Source organism: Salminus brasiliensis, chromosome 5 (assembly GCF_030463535.1).
Source record: "Salminus brasiliensis chromosome 5, fSalBra1.hap2, whole genome shotgun sequence".
Classification (NCBI taxonomy): domain Eukaryota; kingdom Metazoa; phylum Chordata; class Actinopteri; order Characiformes; family Bryconidae; genus Salminus; species Salminus brasiliensis.
Genome location: NC_132882.1, coordinates 13,232,666 through 13,254,974, shown reverse-complemented (window position 1 = coordinate 13,254,974; position 22,309 = coordinate 13,232,666). Strand labels below are relative to the sequence as shown.

The window sequence follows — 22,309 nt, the reverse complement described above, 5'->3', positions numbered from 1 at the left end:
AATGTATAATATATGCAGATATAACACACACAGCTTATCTAGTCCCTGTAGAAAAGTATTAGAGTATGATAGAATAGGACCCTCCGGATATGTTGCCATATAAATACATATGATGCCAGGGGTGGGCTAGAGGGGTATAAACTGTGTTCTCTGAATGATGGTGCTCCCTCCAGTACTTTTAAGGGGAGTTGGAATGAGGTGGGTGGTGATTATTACCCAACATCCTGACCTCAATAATGCTCTTACTGAATGTAATCAAATCCTCACAGCAATGCACAGCTCAAAGCATCTAGTAGAAAGCATTCCCTGGATGGTAGATAGTCACTCCAGCAAAAGCGGGTAAACTCTTTTTTAAATACCCTTGGTTTTAGATAAAACAATGAATGATCTGGTGTCCCAATACTTTTGTCTACACAGTGTATGTCAATGTGGAGCTTGGGAACTAACTTTTGGGAGCACATTGAGCTGATCTCATTCGTAAAAAAGAGAAATAATCATCCTGGGAAAATCCTACTTGATTTACCTGGCTGATTTAACACTGTTTGTAGATGGAGTGATGCATCTACTGAGGAATAAGAGGAACAGTTTTTACAGCCAGACACAATTATTTACAAATAGACTTCAACTATTTTAGATTGATCACTTTTTAGCAATTCAGATTTAAAAGAGCTTAGATTTTGAGTTTTTGATTTTAAGGTCCATTAAGGGTTCACTAAGGTGCAACTTTTGGAACCTTGAGCAAGGCCCTTAAGCTCTCTGCTCCAGGGCTGCCATAGCATTTCTAAGCTTGGATATGCAAAGAGACAGAATTGTTATACTGTACATGTATCAGGAAAAGATACTTAATTCATTCTTAAGTCTTAATTAATTCCTTACTTTTGTAAGTCACTCTGGATAAGAGCGTCTGCTAAATGCTATAAATGTAAATGTAAATGTAATGAATTAATTCTAAACATGTTCAAGACCTGTTTTATAGTACACACTTCTACACCAGGGTTGGAACCCACTATTCTAGTAAACAAGAACTTATAGATTATTTAGCAACTAATTCTGATTCGTTGAGGATATTTAACACTAAAAATATAAAATTGAAAGTTTTTGTTTTTGCTAATAATCCATCGCAGTGTTTGATCTGAAGCAACATGAAGACTGTCGTCTTGTTTACGAACACAGTATTGGAAACTGTGGTCGTGGTCATGATTCAGCAGGTTATGCATTCAAGTCATGTGACACTGAGGCTGTGAACAGTCCCAGAGGATCCAGCAGCGAGCAGGGAGGTGAATGAAGAACATGTCCTTTAGACAGGCAGCTTTGTCAATAAGAGCCTTGCACGCTTGGAATGAATTACGGATACACATGAAAGACTGTTTATCAAATACTATTTGTAAAATCCTAAAAGTGTGTGACCGTAGCCTATAAATCTGTAAACTATTTAACATGTTTATAATATACAGTCCTTTATCAATTTACACACATATGTGATTCTTTGTCTCTTGGTCAGTGCTCATGTTCAGTATTACTCGCGTCACTTTCCCCTGACACCTGGTTTGGTAAATCAGTGCCTAATGATGTTAAATCAGGTGAGCTGCTGATGGAATTGATGTTGATGTGCTTGATGGTGTCCTAACCCTAACCCTAGAACCAAGCTTTGTTCTTCAAACTAGCTCACATTTCTTCAAAATGAGAAATTTGTGTTACTGTTAACAGTGATATGGAATATAAAACGATAAATGGTTTTTTAAAATGTGCTTAGCTTTATACAAGTTTTGCACCTTTTGATCCTGTAATTAATCACATACAACACATTAGTGTTAATAATGGGTGGCACAGAGGTTTGGTGGTTAGCACGTTTGCCGCTCAGCACTCAGGTCTTGGGTTCAACGTGTCCATGTTCTCTCTGTGTCCGCGTGGGTTTCCTCTATGGACTCTGGTTTCCTCCCACTGTCCACAAACATGGAGATCAGGTGAACTGCTTACTCTACAATCTCCCTGGTGTGTGTGAATAAGTGTATTCCTGTATGCCCAAATATGGATTGGCACAGTCCTGGGTGAACCCCGCCAGTGCTCGATGCAGTCCTCCAGGTGGACGGTCGCTGAGAGTATGGTTGAGAGTACACTGAGTACACTGTGTGCAATTGACTGTTGCTTCTTGCCAGGATGCTGAGTGTAAAGGATTGGGAAGAGTGTTGATTGTAAATCGTAGATCCTAGAGTATTAGAAAGGTGCTACACACAGCCGTATCTGAATATTATGACTGCCTACCTATCTAATAGTAGGAATAATTAACCTTGGCTTGAATGACACTAGCAAGATGTCGTGGCATGGACTGTATTAGATGATGGAAGGTATTCATTATAGAGGTTAACTGGTCCCCAATGGCATGTCGATTGATTTGGACCACTTGCCAGAGTCCTTGTTCCCCTTTGCCATCAGTGGTTCGTAGGGAAGCACTCTGCTCTCAGAACCCAGTCCATTCATGGTTCTTGGTACACCTTCACTATGGCGGCTCCCAAGACCCACCCGATACCCTATTAGCATGCCCTTTTGGACATTGATCATGTCCTTTGCCCATGAGGATCATTTTCCACGCTGTTACAACTGACCGGTGCGCTCTCATCTTTATGCATGCAGCAAACCCTATCGCATGGGGAAGGGTGGAAGCTTTTCAGAAATGTCTATCTTTGTGGGATGTTCTAGAGCCACCGTAGTGAAAGCGTAAAGAGAATGGACTTCTTGCACATTGAGAAGCTTCCAATGGCACAACAGTGGTGTCCCACAGGTCACTGATGCCAGAGGTACAGGTACAGAGCAATCAACATGCCTTTATAATTTAATTTCAAGTCCCCTAATACAGTTCATGCACCTCGTTTTGCTAGTGTCACCCAAACCAAGGGTGGTTATTACTATTAATATTGTGATGTGACTATGTATAACTGTACATTTCATTCAATCAATAATTCATCATATTAAATAGTCATATCAAAAGGTTTATTTTCACATGTATTTGGAATTAACTGTCACTTTTCATCATTTCAGCTTCTCATATTTATATCATATTCTTTTAATCAAGCAGGAAAACTCTATTATATGGCTTTGTTTTCAACCTCAGTGCATCCTCATGACTTATAGTCATAGTCAGTGTTTGTTTATTAAGCAGGACACTTTGTTAGAACTGGTGTCAAGAAGAAATCTATTTGTACATGACTCCCATAATAAAAAATCCATTTTAAAAAGCACTGATTTAGCATCTTTTCAGCTGTTAAATCAGGGCTGTCACTCCAACCCATTCTCTCTCGCTCTCTCTCTCCCTCTCTCTCTCGCTCTCTCTCTACCTCTCTCTCTCAGCGGCATGTGCATGTCACCGTGGGAACGCTTCTGTCGGAATCCACAGAATCTGTTACCATAGAAACTGTGTTCCATAATAGCTACAGTCACTGAGTTAGTATTTATGCAGTCTGGGAATTGTATCGCACCCCTACTTTCCGTGAAGAGTGCCTCAATATTTATTTAGCTCGCAAATTATAAAAAGCAATATTTAAGATTTATGCTGAGCCAAGATATGCTCTTTAGCGAGACGTGTAAGTGACAGAATTTCCGCAGCACCTGCACCATGGCTAAAACTTGAGATGATGAATGATGATTTCTCTATCACCCAGCCCCCCAACATTTGCACATCAGAAGACACACTCAGAGAGTGCGTATGAGATTTGGGAGGTTACATTGCTCAGGTATGTAGGTCAAGAGAGACGATCTAGATGTAGAACCGGTACAACAATTAATCATTTCCTTAAGTACAGCATTACTCAATGTATTTGCACACACCTGCTCTGCTACCGTGTCTTCTGTAATGAATGGTATTATAGAGAATACTTTTTCTTCTATTTTGCTGCAGTAACAGCTTCTGCTCTTCTAGGAGGGTTTTTAAATGAGATGTTGGAACACTGCCGTAAGGATTTGATTGTGTTCAGCCTCAAGAGCACTAGTAGGGTCAGGTATTGATGTTGGATTATTAGTTCTGGACCACAGATGCCACTCCAGCTCATCCCAAAGCTACTACTTGGAGCTCCATCAGTCCAGAAAATGCACTTCTGCTGCTCCACAGGGGGCTTTATACCTCTCTAATTGACGTTTGGCATTGGGCATGGTGACCTCAGACCAGGGGTGGGGATGTTAATGGCCAGGTAAGTTGGTGTGTTAGTTGGACTCCGGCTCTTGGTTCTCTACACACACCTTAGACTGTTTGGCTGTTCCAGAGTGTCCCACTCAATTCACAGTGTTTCCATGGACAGTGGCGGATTTAGGTATGGGTGGCATGGGCATCCGCTCAGGCTGCTCAAACTAAAAAATTATTAAAATGGTGATTCTTGCTTGTCACATCAATGATACCATCATGTCACCGTGTCACTTTAACCTTGTTGTAGTGGGTGCTCTGATTCTAGGCTGCAAGCTAGGCATTTCCACCTTCTCCTTATTGCAACCAGGTGTATCTAGCCCTGCCCCTTTTGTTCTTGTTGCCAGGTGTTCGCTGTTGGTCTCTGATTCTGTAGTTCTTAGTTTTGGCCAGGAGGCTTGTGCATGTGGCTGTTTTGTATGAAATTCCAATGCCCTGACTGACGTAGCTTCAACGTAGTTCTCTTGTTCTGGTGCTTTGGACCTGTGTTTTGTTTTGAATAAGTCTTGCATTTACATTTAGCTTCAAAATCCACTATAACCTGAGGTCTCCCCACTGGAAGCCAGAGATGGCCATCTTATCAAATAATGCACTGACAGCTTCATACAGTACTAATGCAATTAGTAAAACCAGTCACCAGTCTTTCCAAATATCCTACTAAAAATGACAGAATGACAGTTTGTGACGGGGTGGTGGCAGCGGGCAGGGTGGGTGCCTAGGGTGCCATGTGTGTACAGTTTGAATGCATGTACATTACAACATTAAAAATTCTGTGTTTTTAAAATAACACTGAGAAACACCAGCAGAATGAAAAGGCAGAGGCACCTCATCTGCACCTATAAAAGGTCTTGCACGTGGAGTCCATGGAAGCCCCATTACCTCGAAATGTGAGATCAGATCAGATCAGATCAGATCAGATGAGTGCTTGCCCCCCTACAGACAGGTTGTGTATGTCTGTGAGCAGCAGTAGCAGTCTGGTCGCCAGTCCTTCGCCTCCGTCCGGCCCAGCACACTCCCACTGTCTGCCCACCGGCCGCCCCCGCAGCGCCTGAGACGACTTGTGGGGAGAGAGAAAGAGAGAGAGAGAGAGAGAGAGAGAGAGAGAGAGGGAGAGAGAGAGAGAGAGAGAGAGAGAGAGAGAGAGAGAGAGAGAGAGAGAGAGAAAGAGAGAGGGAGAGAGAGAGAGAGAGAGAGAGAGAAAGAGAGAGGGAGAGAGAGAGAGAGAGAGAGAGAGAGAGAGAGAAAGAGAGAGGGAGAGAGAGAGAGAGAGAGAGAGAAAGAGAGAGGGAGAGAGAGAGAGAGAGAGAGAGAGAGGGAGAGAGAGAGAGAGAGAGAGAGAGATATGCGATGGGGGGGGGGGGGGGGGGTGGAGGGAAGGGGGAGCGATTTAGCGCGGAGCAGAGGCAGGCAGCAGGCTCTGCGCACAGCAGCACACACATCCACCGGATCTGGGGGGCAACAAGCAGCGCGCCAATGGAGCTGATATAGAGAAGGACGCAGCGCAGCCACGGTAAGCCCGAGATGCGGGGGGTACTGAGCGCGGAAAGTGACTCCAGCTCGCTTTGTGGATGGTACGATTTCACTCCGTGTGCCTCGCTGAGGGACTTGGTCTAGTTCGCAGGCTTAGTTCGCAGTCGTTTTTAGTGTAAGAACCCATCTCCGGTTTGCACTTACATAAGACCTCTACACCAGGTCGGCTTGTGGGCTGGTTTTCGTGGTGATTTAAAGCATCCAGGTTCTTTATACTACGACTTAAATGCACTTTTAATGTGTGCTGTGAGCCACCAGCTTGAGCCACGGCTAAAGCAACATCCCTGCGAGATCTTCAAGCGTTTCTTCTGATTGCACTCAGCTGTATAATCGATGATGATCTTCTTCTCCAACCATCAGATCTGGGGTCTTATTCTGGTAGAAGTTAAAAGCATCATGTCAGCATCGTGTAGGATGTATGTTAGCCCCCTTCTCTTCTGCTCCTGGAGCGCAGGAATGCTGGACTGGTCCGCAGGTGCCCTATATTTAGCCTGCATATATTTACTGCTATGGCGAGAAAGGTTTAGACTGCGCCTGGAAACAGTGCGGCTGAGGAGCCAATTCCAACCAGTGCTGCTGCTCACGGTGGCAACTGGGAGCTATGAAAGCGTTCACTGAGATGTGGAGGTTGAATCTGATGGTTCAAGTGATGGAATGTTTGCTGAGGTTACATAAGATCTCTGTCCACAACACAACATCATAAACTCACGACCAGTCGATGGTGGCAAGGTTTTTTTTTACTCTCTTTGCTTAAAGACAACATATAATACTGTAGACTGGGTTCATTGGTGAGCGTTGGTGGTATTTATGGCTATGGAAGCATCTCGTCTGATCTGACGTTATAACCTGCTATACACCTGTCTGTCATGAACGAGGTCTCCAATCAGGAGGATTTCATCTTGTTAGGACTATAATGGTCTTCTGTGGCTTCATTAATATAGAAAAAGCTTACGTCAGAGAGGCGGGCTGACGTAGGGAAATGACACCAAATTTGACACTTTATGACTATAAATAGCACCAGAGCCCAGGATACATTCTGCTTACCTGGACTATCTGTGGAGTTAAACCGGATTAAGATGTTGCCTCAATTTCAATAAACCGTTTTGCACTGGTTCTCTGATTCAGCACCACGGACAGCGAAGCTCATGAGCCTCACAGGCCTGATAGAAAACAGCAGGCACTGTTCCACCCCCCCTCCATTCACCCCCCATTCTGTAAATCCAGTGAAAAACAGACATGGCAGACAGGCCTACAGATCTACCCTCTTACTGACACTCAATTATATTCAACAAATCAGAAATAAAATGATCTAGCAACAGATTCAAATGTTGCACTACAGTTTTTTCTAGAAACTACCAAAAAGCAGCTCGTCTAGATTCATCCAGAGCCATTTTTATCTTTTCTGTAAAAAAAAAGGAAAATATGTACGTGTTTAAATGGGTGTGACAATACAGAAAAAAATCTTGTTGTCTGAATATATATCTGGTGTTCAAACGGCAACACAGGGCTAACTCTGACTCATTTACAGTTGTTATTATTAGGGTGATTAATGAGCACTACTGTCCCTGTCAAATAAACTAATAATGAAATATATAATGTTTACAGTATGCTTACAGCTTACATGCTGCATTTTGGTATATGTGTCGAGGTATAATCATGCACATATGTTTGGCTTTGATAAAACCTGAAGTAAAAGCTTTGATTTTCAGTGTTTTTAATGTAGTCAGAATTACTGTGTAGACACTACAATTTCTAGTTGTAAAAATATTTAATATTTGGACCTTTTGTCAGTAAAATGTCATTATAGATAAGAGAGAGTGAGATTCCATGTAAAGTGTTGGTAATCAAATCAAATCAAATGTATTTGTATAGCGTTTTTTACAATGGTGTCACAAAGCAGATTTACACAGTCAGTAATTAGTACAAAGACAAGAACATAAGAAGAGATGAAAACCTAAGACCTAATATGTGACTAGTCAGAATTACATTAGGAATATGTTGTCCTAGCCATATAACTGGCTTTATAGCCATGGCTTTATAGATCTGTATATCTGATATTATTACCCCTAGACATTACTAGTTAATCTCTGAAATTAAGATTTCTTCAGCATTTCTGAAAGAGTGCTGGCTTGTATCACTGGATATGCTAAAAATAATTTGCCATAGGGGTGAAGTGATGCACATATGTTCAAGTTTGATGAAATTTTGAAACCTAAAGTGAAGACTGATTTGTTTTTAAATGACCGGTACAAATGATATATTACACAGACTGATTTTAGTTAAACCTCTCCAATCTAAATTCTTTAAAGCCACACTGCCCTCTAACAAACATAACCCCCCTTCCCAAATTACTACACCTACAATTAATAATTGATGTATTGAAGGCCCAGTCATTTAAACATGACAGTACAGCATAACCCAGATGGCCCATTTGACAACTGATAGTGATTTCCACAGAATAAGCCAGATTTATGAAACATGCAGTTGAAATTCTTAAATTGGCATACAAATGCTTATACAATTGTTGGCATATTGTCCATCTCTATTGTCATATACCAGCCGTGCACTGTTTATTTTTCTTTATTATCTAAACACACCAGTCTCCTTTTACATCTGAACATTTTCTGAGGAATTAGAACATTAATTTAAACATTACAAGTTAAAACTGCTTTGTCTTCTTCTGTAAAGTTAGAATTTTGAAGATGCTTTTGCTGTAACACCAACATTATGTTCCATAATGCATAAAATGTATTTAATGGCAAATACACTACAGTAAGTATTTAAGCTGAATTAAACACAGGCTCTCATATCCATTTAATTTCAGCACATTCAGGTACACATTTTCTCTTAACAATTCTAGGTAGTCAGATGGTCTATTCACTTCCACACACATCCCCCCCAGTTTGCTTTCATATTATGCTTGAAATTGGAAATTGACATATGATGTATTTATAACCTTCCTCGGTGGATACCAATTTAACTATTAATACCAATAAGTCATTGTATGGACTGAATACCCTTAGCTGATAGAACATGCATTGACACCACTGTATATGTGTGATCCAGTGAGAATGCACTCAATCTGCTGGCAGAGATAAGAGTATTCGATCATCCCCTGACCACATTGCCTATTTTTTTCCAATGTAGAAATGTAGAAAATAATACATAATAACATAATAATACATAATTGACAGAAATTGATGAGACAAATTAGAAGATTACATAATTTGAAGGAGGAAAGCTTGGCTTAGACTCTCAAAAATGGCAGATAATCCTTCTTGATGGCCTAAAACCTCTGAAATAGGGCTGGGTGAAATGTTAAAAAAAATATTATATCACAACATTTAAAGACATTTTTATGATACACAATATTTATCATGATACACGTTAATACAGACATAAAACATCAGTGGTGACAGAATTTAAAAAAATATTAGTCAAATACCTGCGCATACTGAGCACAGTGCTTTTTATTCTAAATGTGCTGAACTTCATCTAATGAAATATTAATGAAATATTAATGAAATATTTTCCATATGCTTAGAAAAGCATAATGTGTATCACAATAACATTTATCACGATGCTCTACAATATCATCACATTGCCCACCCCTACTCTGAAGTCTATTTTAAAAGCTAGACAATAGTGAGGATAAAGAGGTGGAGAATGAGGACAAAGGACAGGTAGAACCAGATAGACCTATTTAATAAATGTTCTGTAACGAAACATAAAGAAGTGATCCTGCTTCACTGCAAAGGCGAATCTGAACTCTACATTAGGAGTGTGAAATTTCATAGATGGAAACTGAGACAGCTCATGCAGCAGCTGCCACATCTCTTTGCTGTGTTGGTGTGCGTGTTGACATCCTGCAAAACCAAATGAATCATTCTGGAGGTGAAAATTGATCTATGTTGTAAAGATCTGCATCGAGTTTCAGAAAAATGTAAATTATCACTCCTAAAATTTGCAGTATGATTAGTGCAAACAGAAAGCCATACTTCCACACATCAGACCTCCATGCTGGAAAGTGGCACACTCTGTCCCCACCAGCATCTGTGTTCTCTTTTAGACTAGCGTTATGGCCTGATGAAAGGACTCATCAGATATGACTGGGTCAGAGGGGCAGGAGGCACAGGGCCGGCTTGGTTTCATCTAAACCAGCCCCATTAGCCCTTTATACCCAGGGCCTGCGGCACAACAGAGGAGACGTCTGCAGTGGCAATGCATGGAGGAGCTCTACCAGTGGACACTGTTCTCACGGGCGAGAGCGTGACGCCTTTGAAAAGCAATGCATATGCATGGAGCAGCGAGGTCTAATGAGCCAAACAGCGAGCAGGAGACAGCCTGTGAGCTCTTTGTTAATTTCTAACAATGCGTCCACCCACGCGTTCAAACTCCCCCACCAACCCCAACCCTCAACCTCGACTGCGGCACAGAGAATCGACATCAGTCGACTCACATACGCCCTGTTTAATAAGGTGTGTGTGAGAGAGGGTGAGGGAAAGCGAGGCAGGAAAGTGTCATGGGAGAGGGAAGGCAGGGTTTCAGAGGCGTGAGGGTGAAGACTTAAGATTCATTTCCGTCCTCTGTCATCGTGGGGAGACCAGAGAGAAAATTGTATAAGACTCATCCCTGCCAGAAAGTGTTCAGCTTGGCATTTACATCCCCCACCCCAATGCAGTTACTGAACATTTCAATTAAATGTAATACAAAATGGCTCTGCAGGAAATCTTCACTCCACCTGGTGAGAGATGCCTGAATCTGTCAGATTCTGATTGATGTCGAACAGCTCACTGCCTCCTACTGAAATGCTGAAATGCACTCACACGCACACACACACACATATACACAGGTCAGACAGGGACAGATTGAGCCTGAAGTGCTGGCTGCAAGATACACTATATGACAAAAGTATTGGGACACCTGCTCATTCATTATTTCTGCCAAACTCAAGGGAAATAAAAAAAGTGTTTATTCTGCTTTTGTTGGCTCACCATTTCACCTAATGCCTAATTGCCCAACTGAAAAGTATTGGATGGAGCACCATCATTCCAGAGAACACAGTTTCACTGCTCCACAGCTCAATGCTAGGGGGCTTTATGGCATTGGGCATGGTGCTGATACATTCATGCTTATCTGAGAGTCCTATTCTATTGGCAGTACTTCTTAACAGGGACTGTGTGAGCATTTGTAGCTGAATGCACAAATGCATTCATTAGGAGGGGTGTCCATAATCATTTGGACATATAGTGTGTGCATGTATATACAGAGCGAGAATGAGAGAGAGAGACAGAGAGAGAGACAGAGAGAGAGAGAGAGAGAGAGTACAGAGTGTCTTCTCTCCTAACTGGGCCAGTTGGGCCAATTCGTTCTGCTCAAACAAGCCCACCCAGACAAACACCAGAGCAGTAACACAGACACCTTCATTCTCATTCAACGTTACCCTGTGATACAGTGTCTGCTTACTGCGGTGTGTTTTAGCAGAGCGGTGGATCAGCAGGTCAACTGGACAGAGTTATTACAGCTGAGAGCCCAGCAAGCTTTCTGTCATCATTTAAACAAGCTTACTCAAAGAGAGAGAGAGAGAGAGAGAGGATGAGTGATAGAGAGATAAAGAGAAAGCACTCACCAGCCTCACACCAAATACAAGACAAGAGCAGGTCTAAATTGAGGTAACCCCGATTTCTAGATGAAATTGAAATGCTTCAGTAGAGACTGCTTGTAAACGCTCTTACCAGAGTCCTTGTTTCACATCCTGATCTGAGCTCTTTCTGGAGATGACTCACCCACAGAGCTGGTGTCTGCAACCAGAAAAACACTTTCTTTAACCTCAGATTTTTAGAAGGAACCTCTCTGTTTTCTCAGCTCTGTGTTTGCATCTTGTTCCTACACTTCTCTTTGCCTCTCTCGCTCTCTCTCTCTTTCTCTGCAGCATATCAATATGCATAAAAGTGCTCCTCCAGCTTGCTAGGGTTGAGCAAGGCATGGAATCACAGGGAATGAGTAACGAGGAAGCTCGCGTCAGCACAGTCCAGGTCTCAGGTCTCAGCTGATCGGAGATGGGATCTGCCGAGTCTGGATCCACTCAGTGGGTGTGAGATAGAACAAATGTCAGTGCAGGTACACCACGGCCTGTAGCGCGCACACACACACATACACACTCTCTCCATCCTCTGCAAAAGCTCTTCTTCTCAGTCCCTAACAAAAGTTGCCATGTTCAGGCCCTGAGCAGCAGAGAAGCAAAGAGAAGGAAGTAAAGGAACACCTGTAACTCCGAGAGGCTTTAAACCAGGATAGAAAATGCTGGGTGGACCAGGTTCATCCCTTCTGACACAATTAATACATAAGGAATCAGCAGTCAACTTGCTGTGGGAATATAATAAATCCTTTAACGAGATGTCTTGATGTGTGTATACTGAGCAAACCTTAAAAAGCAACTTCTTTGTCCAGTCCACCTTCATTGAACAGAAGAACCCTTCAGCCACTCTGTCTCTCTGAAAGGACTGGAACTGAAAATCAGGATGAAAAAGATCAGAAGGAAGTCAGAGAGTGGGGAAATCTTTCCTTCCTTTCAGTCATCCGAGTTTATTTCCTGAACTTACTTGAAATTGAACATATTTTCAAAATCTATTTCCTGTTGGGCATTTCACCTGGCATAGGTAGCATGTACAGGTTGTGAATCTAAAACAAGAATAGGAATACTATACTCTATTAAACATACTTAACATGTTCTTAGAAAGCAATGCTTAAGATTTCCAGCATCATATTCCATCATATTCCATTTTTATTTAAAATTTCTACAGTACAAAATGATCTTTCTTGATGGCCTAAACTTACTTAAGTCCTCTAACCTTTCACAATTATGGTCCCACTGGTGGAATTCAAACAGTCAGCTTTAGTTCTACTGATTCTGATACAGCAACTCTGTCTATTTATTAGTATTTCTACAACATACAGCGCATCTGTAAAATGCAGGAATTTTCTGTTCCAGTTTTCTGTTGGAGCTAAAGTTACAGTTACAATGTTACAGAACTGCTTAAAAAACTAGTTCACTGTGAAAAGTCACTGTGGATAAACTCTTACAGTTAACCAAAACTTTCTTGCAAAAAAATTAAAGAACATGTAAAATAGGGAGTGGGAAAAAGAGGTCAGATTGAATGGACAATGTCCAGGTGGAACCTTAAAACCATAAAGAAACATCAAGGAATGGTTCAGCTACACTGCAAAAGATTATCTGAACCTTCTGGAGTTCTGAAGTTCTGTAGATCTGAGGCAGTAAAATGTTGCTCATACAACAGCTTCCAAGCTTTCAAGTTTTTGCTGTGTTGGTGTGGTTCTACATCCTGCAAAACCGAAGGGCACAACAAAGAGTTTATCTGGCTTTTGTTGGAGTAGGCCTAACTGTCTGTTCTATCCAGAGAAGGCTTTCTACTAGATTTTGGTGCACTGAGGAGCGTTACAGGAGCGTTAGTGAGGTCAGATGTTGGATGATCACCACTCCACCTCATCCCCAACTCATCTCAGACGTATCGGATGGAGCACAGTTCCACTGCTCCACAGCTCTATGCAGGGGGGGTTACTCCTCTAGCCCAAGCCTGGCATTAGGCATGGTGCTAATAGGTTCAGGTCCATCTGCTCCAAAGAGGCCTATTTTATTGGCAATACTTCTCTACAAAGACTACACATGCTGCGTGTGTGCATCTGCACATCTGTATCAGCAATAGGTGCCACTTAAAGTAGCCAAATGCACTCTTTAGAAGGGGTGTCTGCAAACATTTGGACACATTGTGTATCTGTACAAGCACACAATAGCATGGTAGAATGCTGCACAGATTCACCAGCTTCACACTACCAACCACCCTGTCACCCCAGCCCTCTCATTCCACTGCCTCATTAATCGACCTCTCTGTGACAGGAGGTGGTGCTTTCTCCACATGGCCCCTGTATGAATCTACTGGGGACTTAATTTGGTCACGTTGAATTTGAAATCAGTCGGAAAAAGGCCACAATATGAATAAATCCACACTAGTGAAACACACCATGCCCATGTGCCGTTCTCCCTGTCACCCTCCCTCTCACCCTCCCTCACTTCCACCCCGCAGTGCTGTTGTAGTAATGTCTTCCTAATTACCACATCAAGCTTGTGTGTGTGCAGTGAGCATCTCACTCTGCTTTCTGTTCCACAAACAGAGGTTGATGCTCAGTGCTTGTGCACAATCTGTGAATGCTGCCTTTATTGCTTTGATCATCATAATCAGTGCTTTGACTCACCCCACGGCCACAGACAGCTGTTGGTTCATTGTCAGCTAATGCTGTGTATTAATGCGGCCACATCAGAGGGGATATTGATAATGAGGGCAGAGTACATAACCACATCACTGAAATACTGCCTCCCAGAAGGCCCTGCAGGTGGGAAATGACTGCTCTTTTCTTCCGTCGTTTAACTACATAATTTAGTATGTATGGTTTTGCACTGAAATCTCACATAATGTTACCCTGCAATTTTCGGGTCATATGATGTCCATTTGTTCATGATATATTATGATTTACTGCTGTTTTATGATTGTTGGAGTCAGCCACACTGCTTACTCTTTATTCTTGCTGCTGATATTGGTATTCCTTGCACGAAACCTTGGAGTCCTCTTTGACCCCCATCTCACCACATATTGACTGACTTCTAAAGATACTGAGATCCTGGTACATACTTTCATTACCTGCATTACATCTAGGTTAGACTACTGCAACACTCTGAGTTATGGTCCACCTTCAACATCATTTTGCCCTCTCCAGAACATTCAAAATTTGCAGCTCAGTACCCACTAAGAAATCTGCTCACATCACCACATCCTTCACTGGTTACACTGGCTACCAGTAACAGAACAGGTCCATAAGAAACGAACCTAGCTAACTTTCAGAGCCCTGGCTGACATCGCACCTATTTATCTCTCTTAACTACTTCATCCATGTGTTGCATCTCATCAACTAAGGTCCTCTGATTCAGGTCTTCTAGTTGTCCCCAGGTTCAGGCTGTCCACTATGTTTGAAAGGTCATTTAGCATTGCTGTCCGTCTCTCTCTTCAGATCTCTTTACCTTCATCTATTAACTCCTGTACCTCTCTTTCTACCTCTCTTTTTTCTCAGAATACTTTCACTCCCTCTAAACCAAATATTGGGTTTTCCCCCTGCAACTGTAAAGTGACCTTGGGTTTGTGAGAGGCACTAAGTCTTACTTTTATAATAAGAATTTGTATTATTATAAACAATGTACTGATCAGACATATCGTTAACACCACCAGCCTAATATTGTGTACGTCCTTTCCATGGTGCCTTAACAGCGCTAATATATTGAATCCACAAGACCTCTGAAGGTGTCCTGCAGTATCTGGCACCAAGACACTAGTAGCAGATCCCTTAAGACCTGTTGTAAGTTGTGAGAGGTGGGGGCTTCATGGATCATATGAATGAGCCTTGGGCCCCATGACCCTGTCGTTGTCCTTCCTTGGAGCACTTTTGGTAGGTACTGACCACTGCAGTGAAGTTCCAAACAAATCCATAATACTGATGTTTTTTGGCCGGCTAAAATCCCTGCTGCTGCTGTGTTTAGTAGGAGAGAAATGTCTTGCTGATGTTTGACCATGAATGACTGCCCTTTCTCGTTTAATCAATGGGATCACTGCGTTTTATAGATGGCATGTATCAGGCTAATCAATAATTCACAGTTCTTGAAATGCCTGCGGTGCCACTGTCGCAAAAAAGAAAAGAATGGGTTCGCTCTCTATTCAGCATCTATTCTACAGGGTTAATATTCAGCCCAGGTGTCTTTTCATAGTGCCAGAAATTCCCTATTTCCAACCTCTTCATGTGTCATTTTAAGAAGAGTGTGTATAAAGGCAGAGCCTCTGATCCTGCTTCAAATAGTATTTTTATACCGCGAGAATTGCATGGTGCCAGAGCTTCAGTGAGTTGGATGAATGCGAGAAGTGGTAAAAATGGTACACCGTACTGCTCTTTATCACACTCTGCAGACTGCAAGGCTGTTATTTCAAAAATAAGTTTATAAGGCCTTTTTATCTGAGGACTCAAAATCGTATTATTCTCTCCTTTAGTGCCATGCCACAAGCAACTCAGAGAGCAGGAAGCTCTCTAAAGCACAGTGACAAATCCACAACCTCAAATTGCCTTTTATAAAATACTATTTGTGTCTCTATTTTTACAACAGGTTGAACAGAACTGAGGTAAAGATGTGCAGACACTGAGTAAGAGGAAGACAAGGGAGCAGTAAGCAGCATGGGTGACGGAGGAACCCTGCGTACGGAGGGGAACGCCCTCCTGAAGGCTGTGTTCCAGGGCAAGCTTCGGCTCGCACGTCTGCTGCTGGAGGGGGGAGCGTACATCAACGAAGGCAACGAGCGAGGGGAGACGCCTATTGTGGCCGCTTGCCTGGCAGGGTACGACGACCCACAAACCCGCCAGAGAATGGTGCGGTATCTGCTCGAGAAAGGTGCTGACCCAAACATCCCTGATAAATCAGGCAGGACTGCCTTGATGCATGCGTGTGCAGAGCGTGCAGGCAAAGACGTGGTGTCGCTGTTGCTGGAGAACGGAGCTGACCCAAGTCTTAAAGATTACTCCGGGTCGTCGGCTCTGATACACGCCATCAACAAAGGTGACAGAGAAACCCTGCAGATCCTCCTAGATGCCTGTAAAGCTAAAGGAAAAGAGGTGATCATCATAACCACTGACACGTCCCCCTCAGGCACCAAGATGACAAAGCAGTACCTGAACTCTCCACCTTCTCCAGGCGTGGTGGACAAACTTTCACCGGCCTGCATGTCTCCGTCAGACGTAGAGATTCGCACTTCAGGCTCCCCCGCTGGAGAAGAGGAGGACGGCATCTTCAGCTTCGCACTAACCTCCGCCCTGCCACTACCTTCCAACAGGCCACCAGGTGAGAGGAGACCGCCACCACGCAAACTCCTCAAAAGGCTGAACTCAGAGCCCTGGGGCTTGGTGGCTCCGAGTGTACTGTCCGAGAGAGGGGAGCGAGTAGAAAGTGATCTAGCAGAGGAGGAGAAGGTGATGTCTGAGATGAACGGCCTGTCGATCTCTGGCCCAGGCAGACCTCTGCTCTCGCGCAGACATAGCATTGAGACACATGACCCCTGTTCCCCAAAGCTAATTGACCGCTCCTGCTCAGAAGACTGTGCAGCACTCTGTGGCTCCTCCTGGGCTGACAAAGTACAGCAGCATCAGTCTCTGTACCGCAGGAACACGGCACCCGAGTCACAGGAGAACGCCACCCACCCACCAGGGGGAACCCGTGCGCTGACCCACCCTAAACTCACCCGCATGGAGCACTATGAGTCAGACACGCATCTGTGTCCCGAGTCCATCCCTGGATCTCCAGACTCTGGGCGAGTGTCTGTGGAGCGCCGTAAGTACAACGCCTCGCCGCTGTCCCTGCTCACCAGCTCTTCCCGGGAGTCACTGGAGAGTATCCCAAACTCGGTGTCTCCCATCACCATGAGGAGGAGGCCCCCAGGCCTGCTGGAGCGCAGAGGCTCAGGCACGCTTCTCCTGGACCACATCTCGCACACACGGCCTGGATTTCTTCCTCCCCTGAACGTCAACCCCCAGCGGCCCATACCAGACATCCGTGCCAATGGAAAGCCCACCTCACCAGTGCACTCCAGCACCAAGATCTTGCTACCCGTAGCCCCCTCTTCACCAAAACGTGGAATAGACTTCAAGATGAAGAAGAAGCTGTTGAGGAGGCACTCCATGCAGACGGAGCAGATGAAGCAGCTCTCCACTTTTCGAGAGATTCTGGCAGAGAAAGTTATGGAGGTCAATGGAGACTGAGGCTAATGAGGGGGATGTGAGATACATAGCATATATATGCACAGAGAGAGAAATCACCTCAGAATCAGACCACAAGACACTGGCTATTCCAACATGCAGACACAATAAACTCAAATATTAATCAGTTCAGATGCTAATGCTAAACATGAATGAAAGTGAATAGCCACCACTTAGCATAATTCAAATGACATGCTAAATGGTGGCTACTGGGTTCCATTCCTCCATTGCTTGCCAGATCTGCATGTTCCTTTGCTTCCATACTAGTTTTATTTCTTTATGATTTTTCATCTTAGATAAACAGTTGCTGTCAATTAAGATGTTCCTATTCAAGCACAATTCTTTTCACTTTTCACCTTCCTGACTTGAAAAGTGACAGCTTGAATGTTGTCCTGACAAAACATTAGCAAGGTTAGCGTAATGCTGCTAGCAGAGCTACGCACTGATCCTCCTCAGATGTGTGCCCTACAGGAGCAGCTCTAGCATGTCAGAGGAATGTAAGATGCAGAACTAGTTCCAACATTCATTTTTTTCCTCCTAAAAACAAAGCGCTGTCTGTTCACTTCCGTTTCCTTCCAGATGGTTTTAATTAGCGATGGAAAATTCAGGTCCATAAAGTAAAAATCTGCCCCAGGCTTTTGGAACAAAATCCTGCTTTGTTAAAAGTATAAGATCCTTGAGGAGGTTTTGGAGGTTTTTCCTTTTGGAACTGTGGAGAAACCTCTTAATGTGCTTTGAGGAACCTTCAAGGAACCTTTTTCTTCTGAAATCTTTTCTTGAAAGTTCCTCAAAGCATCTTAAGAGGTTCCTCCTCAAATTAAAGAACCTCCAAAAGTTTCTGAAGGATCTTATACTTTTAACAGTGTGGGGCAGATTTTTACTTCATGGACCTGAATTTTCCAGCTCTAGTTTTAATCAATGACCAGTCACTTTAATAAGGCCATTCTGACCATTCTGATTTCTGCTTAGTTAAAATGAGTAAAACTATAACTTTTAACAACAGAAACAAAAAATCTGCTGATATAAACTACTGCACATCGTAGGGGTGGAGAATGGACATTGTATGCATGGTTTTAAATTTTAAAAAATAAATAATTGAAGTGCAATTTATCAACTCAGAATCCCAAAGATACTCCATGAAACCCATTCATGTTTACTGTACCAAAAGGTGGAAAGGGATGGAGAACCTGAATGTGAAGGACACGGCTGCTGTGCCTTGTGTGGAGAAGAGGCAGAGCGCACCTGTAGATAATGTACAGATTTCACAGGCAGCGAGACAACAATTTTGTGTTTCCAGTATTTTGTGTGCAATATTCTGTGCTGAGAGATCTCTGGTTTCATATTATCGTGTTGAACGTTGGGTGATCATTACATTTGCAGCACGAAAAAAAAGCAATCTGCACTTCTGGGGAACATCGTGACGTGCTGAATAACAGAATCACTGAACGGAAAAGGCAAACTTAGTTTACCCTCGCAGAGAGAAAATACACTCATTTGAAATCCAATTAGTTTCAGTGTAGTGTTTGTCAGTGTAGCGCAAGAAAACATATATACAAATAAACGAAACCTAGTTTAACAAAGCTTAAAATGTGGTTGATAGTCTTGCTTCTGTTTTACTACAGTTCTATTTAAGTGCTTTTTAGTTCGCCTATGTTCATTTATATATGTGGATACAGCTGTGTGTACTTTAACATGAAAACAAAAACAGAGTAATATTTTTCTAAGCCGGTGTGATGGGACCCATTTTTCATTTTTCACACCAGAAAGGATCAAATTTCACTTGAATCTTGTAGTGGCTGGGTTGGAAATGACCTCTGCTTTCACCGTAGTGGTTTTGCCAAGAGAACATCTTCTCAGGATGTTTTAAAGAGAAAAAAGAGACTTTAAATGTCAGCTGCGCTCTTAAAAATAAAGGTGTGACAAAGGGTTATTTAAGGCTGCTTTCACACAGCAGGTAAAAGAGGCCCATATCCAATCTTTTAAGTCATATATGATACCGATGTGTTATGTGTCTGGTCGTCCGAATGACCAAAAAAATGAATCTGACATTTTTAGTTCTGATTTGGGACACTTTTATATGTGGTACACTATAAACCTCAGTATGTTCGCCTAACTTCATTTATTTAAGGCATTGAGTTGCCTCAAAGTTTTTAAGCTATGCTTTGTTGAACAAAACTCTTCAATTTTTTAATTGACTATTATTAATCTGCCAAAAACACTGACAGCATATTCTTGTGGTTATACACGAGTGCACAGTACAGCAAATGTCAACTTCCTCTTACTGCTTACAACACTGAGGCCAGGCAGTCAAGCATTATATAAAATATAACTGCTTAGCTAAGATGGGATAGCCTGTGGGCAATGACTACACATTTATGGGGGGGTGGGGCATGCCCAGTATGCAGATATACGGCACCATGAGCCAATGGTAAAGGTGTGAGTTCAACTTAGGTTGTATTGCACACATAAATCCTCTGCATATTGCTAGTCCAGCTAACAGTCATCATCCATATGAGACAAAAGAGTAAATCCAACATCAGTACAGTTCACTGTTCCTTTACCAATGGCGACAGAATAAACTCAAATGAGTTTAAGATCAACACTATTCACCTCATCTCAAAATAGTGAAGTGATATGTAGGATGTATCCAATTTTAGGGACAACATTTATTTGGATAAAAACATTTTGTGGGATTACAGTGTATTCAAAGAGGAGGGAAAGTGGACAACAGCAGTGAAGGAGGTTTTCAGTGGTGGGATGGCGAGGTAGCTACCATGACCACACAGAGACTCATCATTAAAGTCTTTGCCCTCACTTTCATGATAATTTACTTCCGAATTTGCAGCCAGCCTCCACTGCACAGATTAGGGTCATGTGAAGCATCACTCTTTTGCGCATGCATGCAGTTTAGGAGCGTGAACTGTTCAGATACAGGTCTCATTTAAAAAAATGGATTTTTTTACCTGCTGTATTATGCCATAGTAGAATCATTCGTGGCTAATTATTTTATTAAAGAGATGTGTGAGTGTGAAGAACCTTTAAAGCATCAAAGTGGACGTGGATGTAAAGGTTCTTTAAGAATGTAAAGATTATTCACACTTACATAATATAATAATCTTTTATATCATAGTACAACAAACTCTCCTCTTTGCAAATTCCAGCTTTTTAAGCACAGTCATAGTGGGGCGTCCATGAAGCAAAGAGGCTAAAGGCCTTGCTCAAAGGCCCAACACTGGCATCTTAGAGCATTGGAGTGTTTGATACTCTGCTGTATCAAACACACAACCTTGTGATCAATAACGCAGTGATCTAACCACTGAGCCACCACTGCCCCTTGTTTCTTAGGCAAGCTTGTTGTTTATGGAACTAAAAATGGTTCTTTTATGGCTTTGCTTAAAGAACCCTTTGCAGCACCATTGCTTTTAAGAGTGTATGTACTTGAATTAAGGCATTTTCCATGAGGAAAGATATGTTTGACCACAAACCACTGAAATCCATGTCTTTGAACTGTATCAGGTGAAACTTAGTAATTTCATTTGAACATTATCTAATTACTAACATCACACTCATTCCTTATGTGGTAATAATTTGCCACTCTTTTGCCTCATCTAGGTCTCTCCTGGAGCTCCACAGAGCAGTGAGTAGTTGCACTGAGTTTTATCCGTTTCTGAGTATCTTTGTAAAAGAGAACAACCCGCTGTACAAAAATAATCCCAGTGAACTTGTTTTAAATTGTGCTCAGGTATGTCTGACCAGACCCCAAAAAGAGAGGACAAGGGTCTCCAGTTGTTGTAGTCGCAGTACACACGGGCCATGCGTCATGGCGTGCTGCTAAGTTGTGTGGGTGATAGGAATAGCATTACTGCACATCCAAGTGTCTTACTTTGCGTGTATCAAAGGGATAGCAGTTACAGTTATCAACATCTAGTTTAATGGATTAAATATTTATCGTAACTTTTGTATGTTTGGTGTGGTACACTGGTAAAAAATTGTACTGATCTGAATACTTAATCTCTAAAAAAAATTAGACTTTTGTGTTAGCAGTAAGTCGTAGGGGTGGCAGGCAGGAGTGTCTGTGTAGCACTCTGCACAACACGATGGCAATTAGTCTCATATTCATATGAGGCATTTATGGTGCTTTGAATAAAGGCATGACTAAACCAACCTATTCGCCTCTCATGCAGTTTTTTACTGTCACGGTATCTCTACAGACTCCAGGGTAAAATGTCACAAAGATAACTCCAGCTAAGGGAGACTGAATATGCCCAGAATCAACAAGAACAGGAGATGAAGTGGGCTTCCATCCCACGAAGATGATCTCACACCATCACAAGCTCTATCACAGCTTCTGATAGCGTTATCTTTCCTCTGTTTGTAAAGGCAACGGATCAGTCGACCCCCTGCTCTGCTCATCATGAGTGTGAATCCTAGACCTCCACACACAAGTTGGGGAGGGGGGGGGGTGGTGTCGGCACATATAGGGCAGAACAGTTGCACATGTATACTGACTTCAGGTTTACCAGCACACTGATGTGGAGGCAGTACAAATGGATGAGTGGGGGTAAGTGCAGGGTACAGATTCACGATGGCTTCCTCTTCTGAGTAATGTGAACTGACCAGCAATCAAAAGGTGACAATGGAGTTGCAGAGGAGGGCAATGGACGGCTTTATTTTTATTCACCACCTGCCTAATACTGTGTGGGTTTTCCTTATGGCGCCAAACACAGACACACAGACTCCAGAAGTGCT

The 22,309-nt window shown here is 42.6% G+C and overlaps 1 protein-coding gene across 2 annotated transcripts; it reads left to right on the top strand.

The window, feature by feature from the left end:
- The first annotated feature begins 3,552 nt into the window (after window positions 1–3,552).
- LOC140556010 (ankyrin repeat domain-containing protein 34A) lies at window positions 3,553–21,724 on the top strand. 2 transcript variants are annotated; one of them, XM_072679451.1, is made up of 2 exons: window positions 3,553–3,728; window positions 15,921–21,724. In XM_072679451.1, the coding sequence occupies exon 2, from the start codon at window positions 15,989–15,991 to the stop codon at window positions 17,561–17,563; it is 1,575 nt and encodes a 524-aa protein (XP_072535552.1). In that variant the 5' UTR covers window positions 3,553–3,728; window positions 15,921–15,988; the 3' UTR covers window positions 17,564–21,724. The 2 variants fall into 2 exon arrangements, with proteins under 2 accessions (XP_072535552.1, XP_072535551.1); XM_072679450.1 differs by lacking the exon at window positions 3,553–3,728 and adding an exon at window positions 5,539–5,681.
- Window positions 21,725–22,309: the final 585 nt, after the last annotated feature.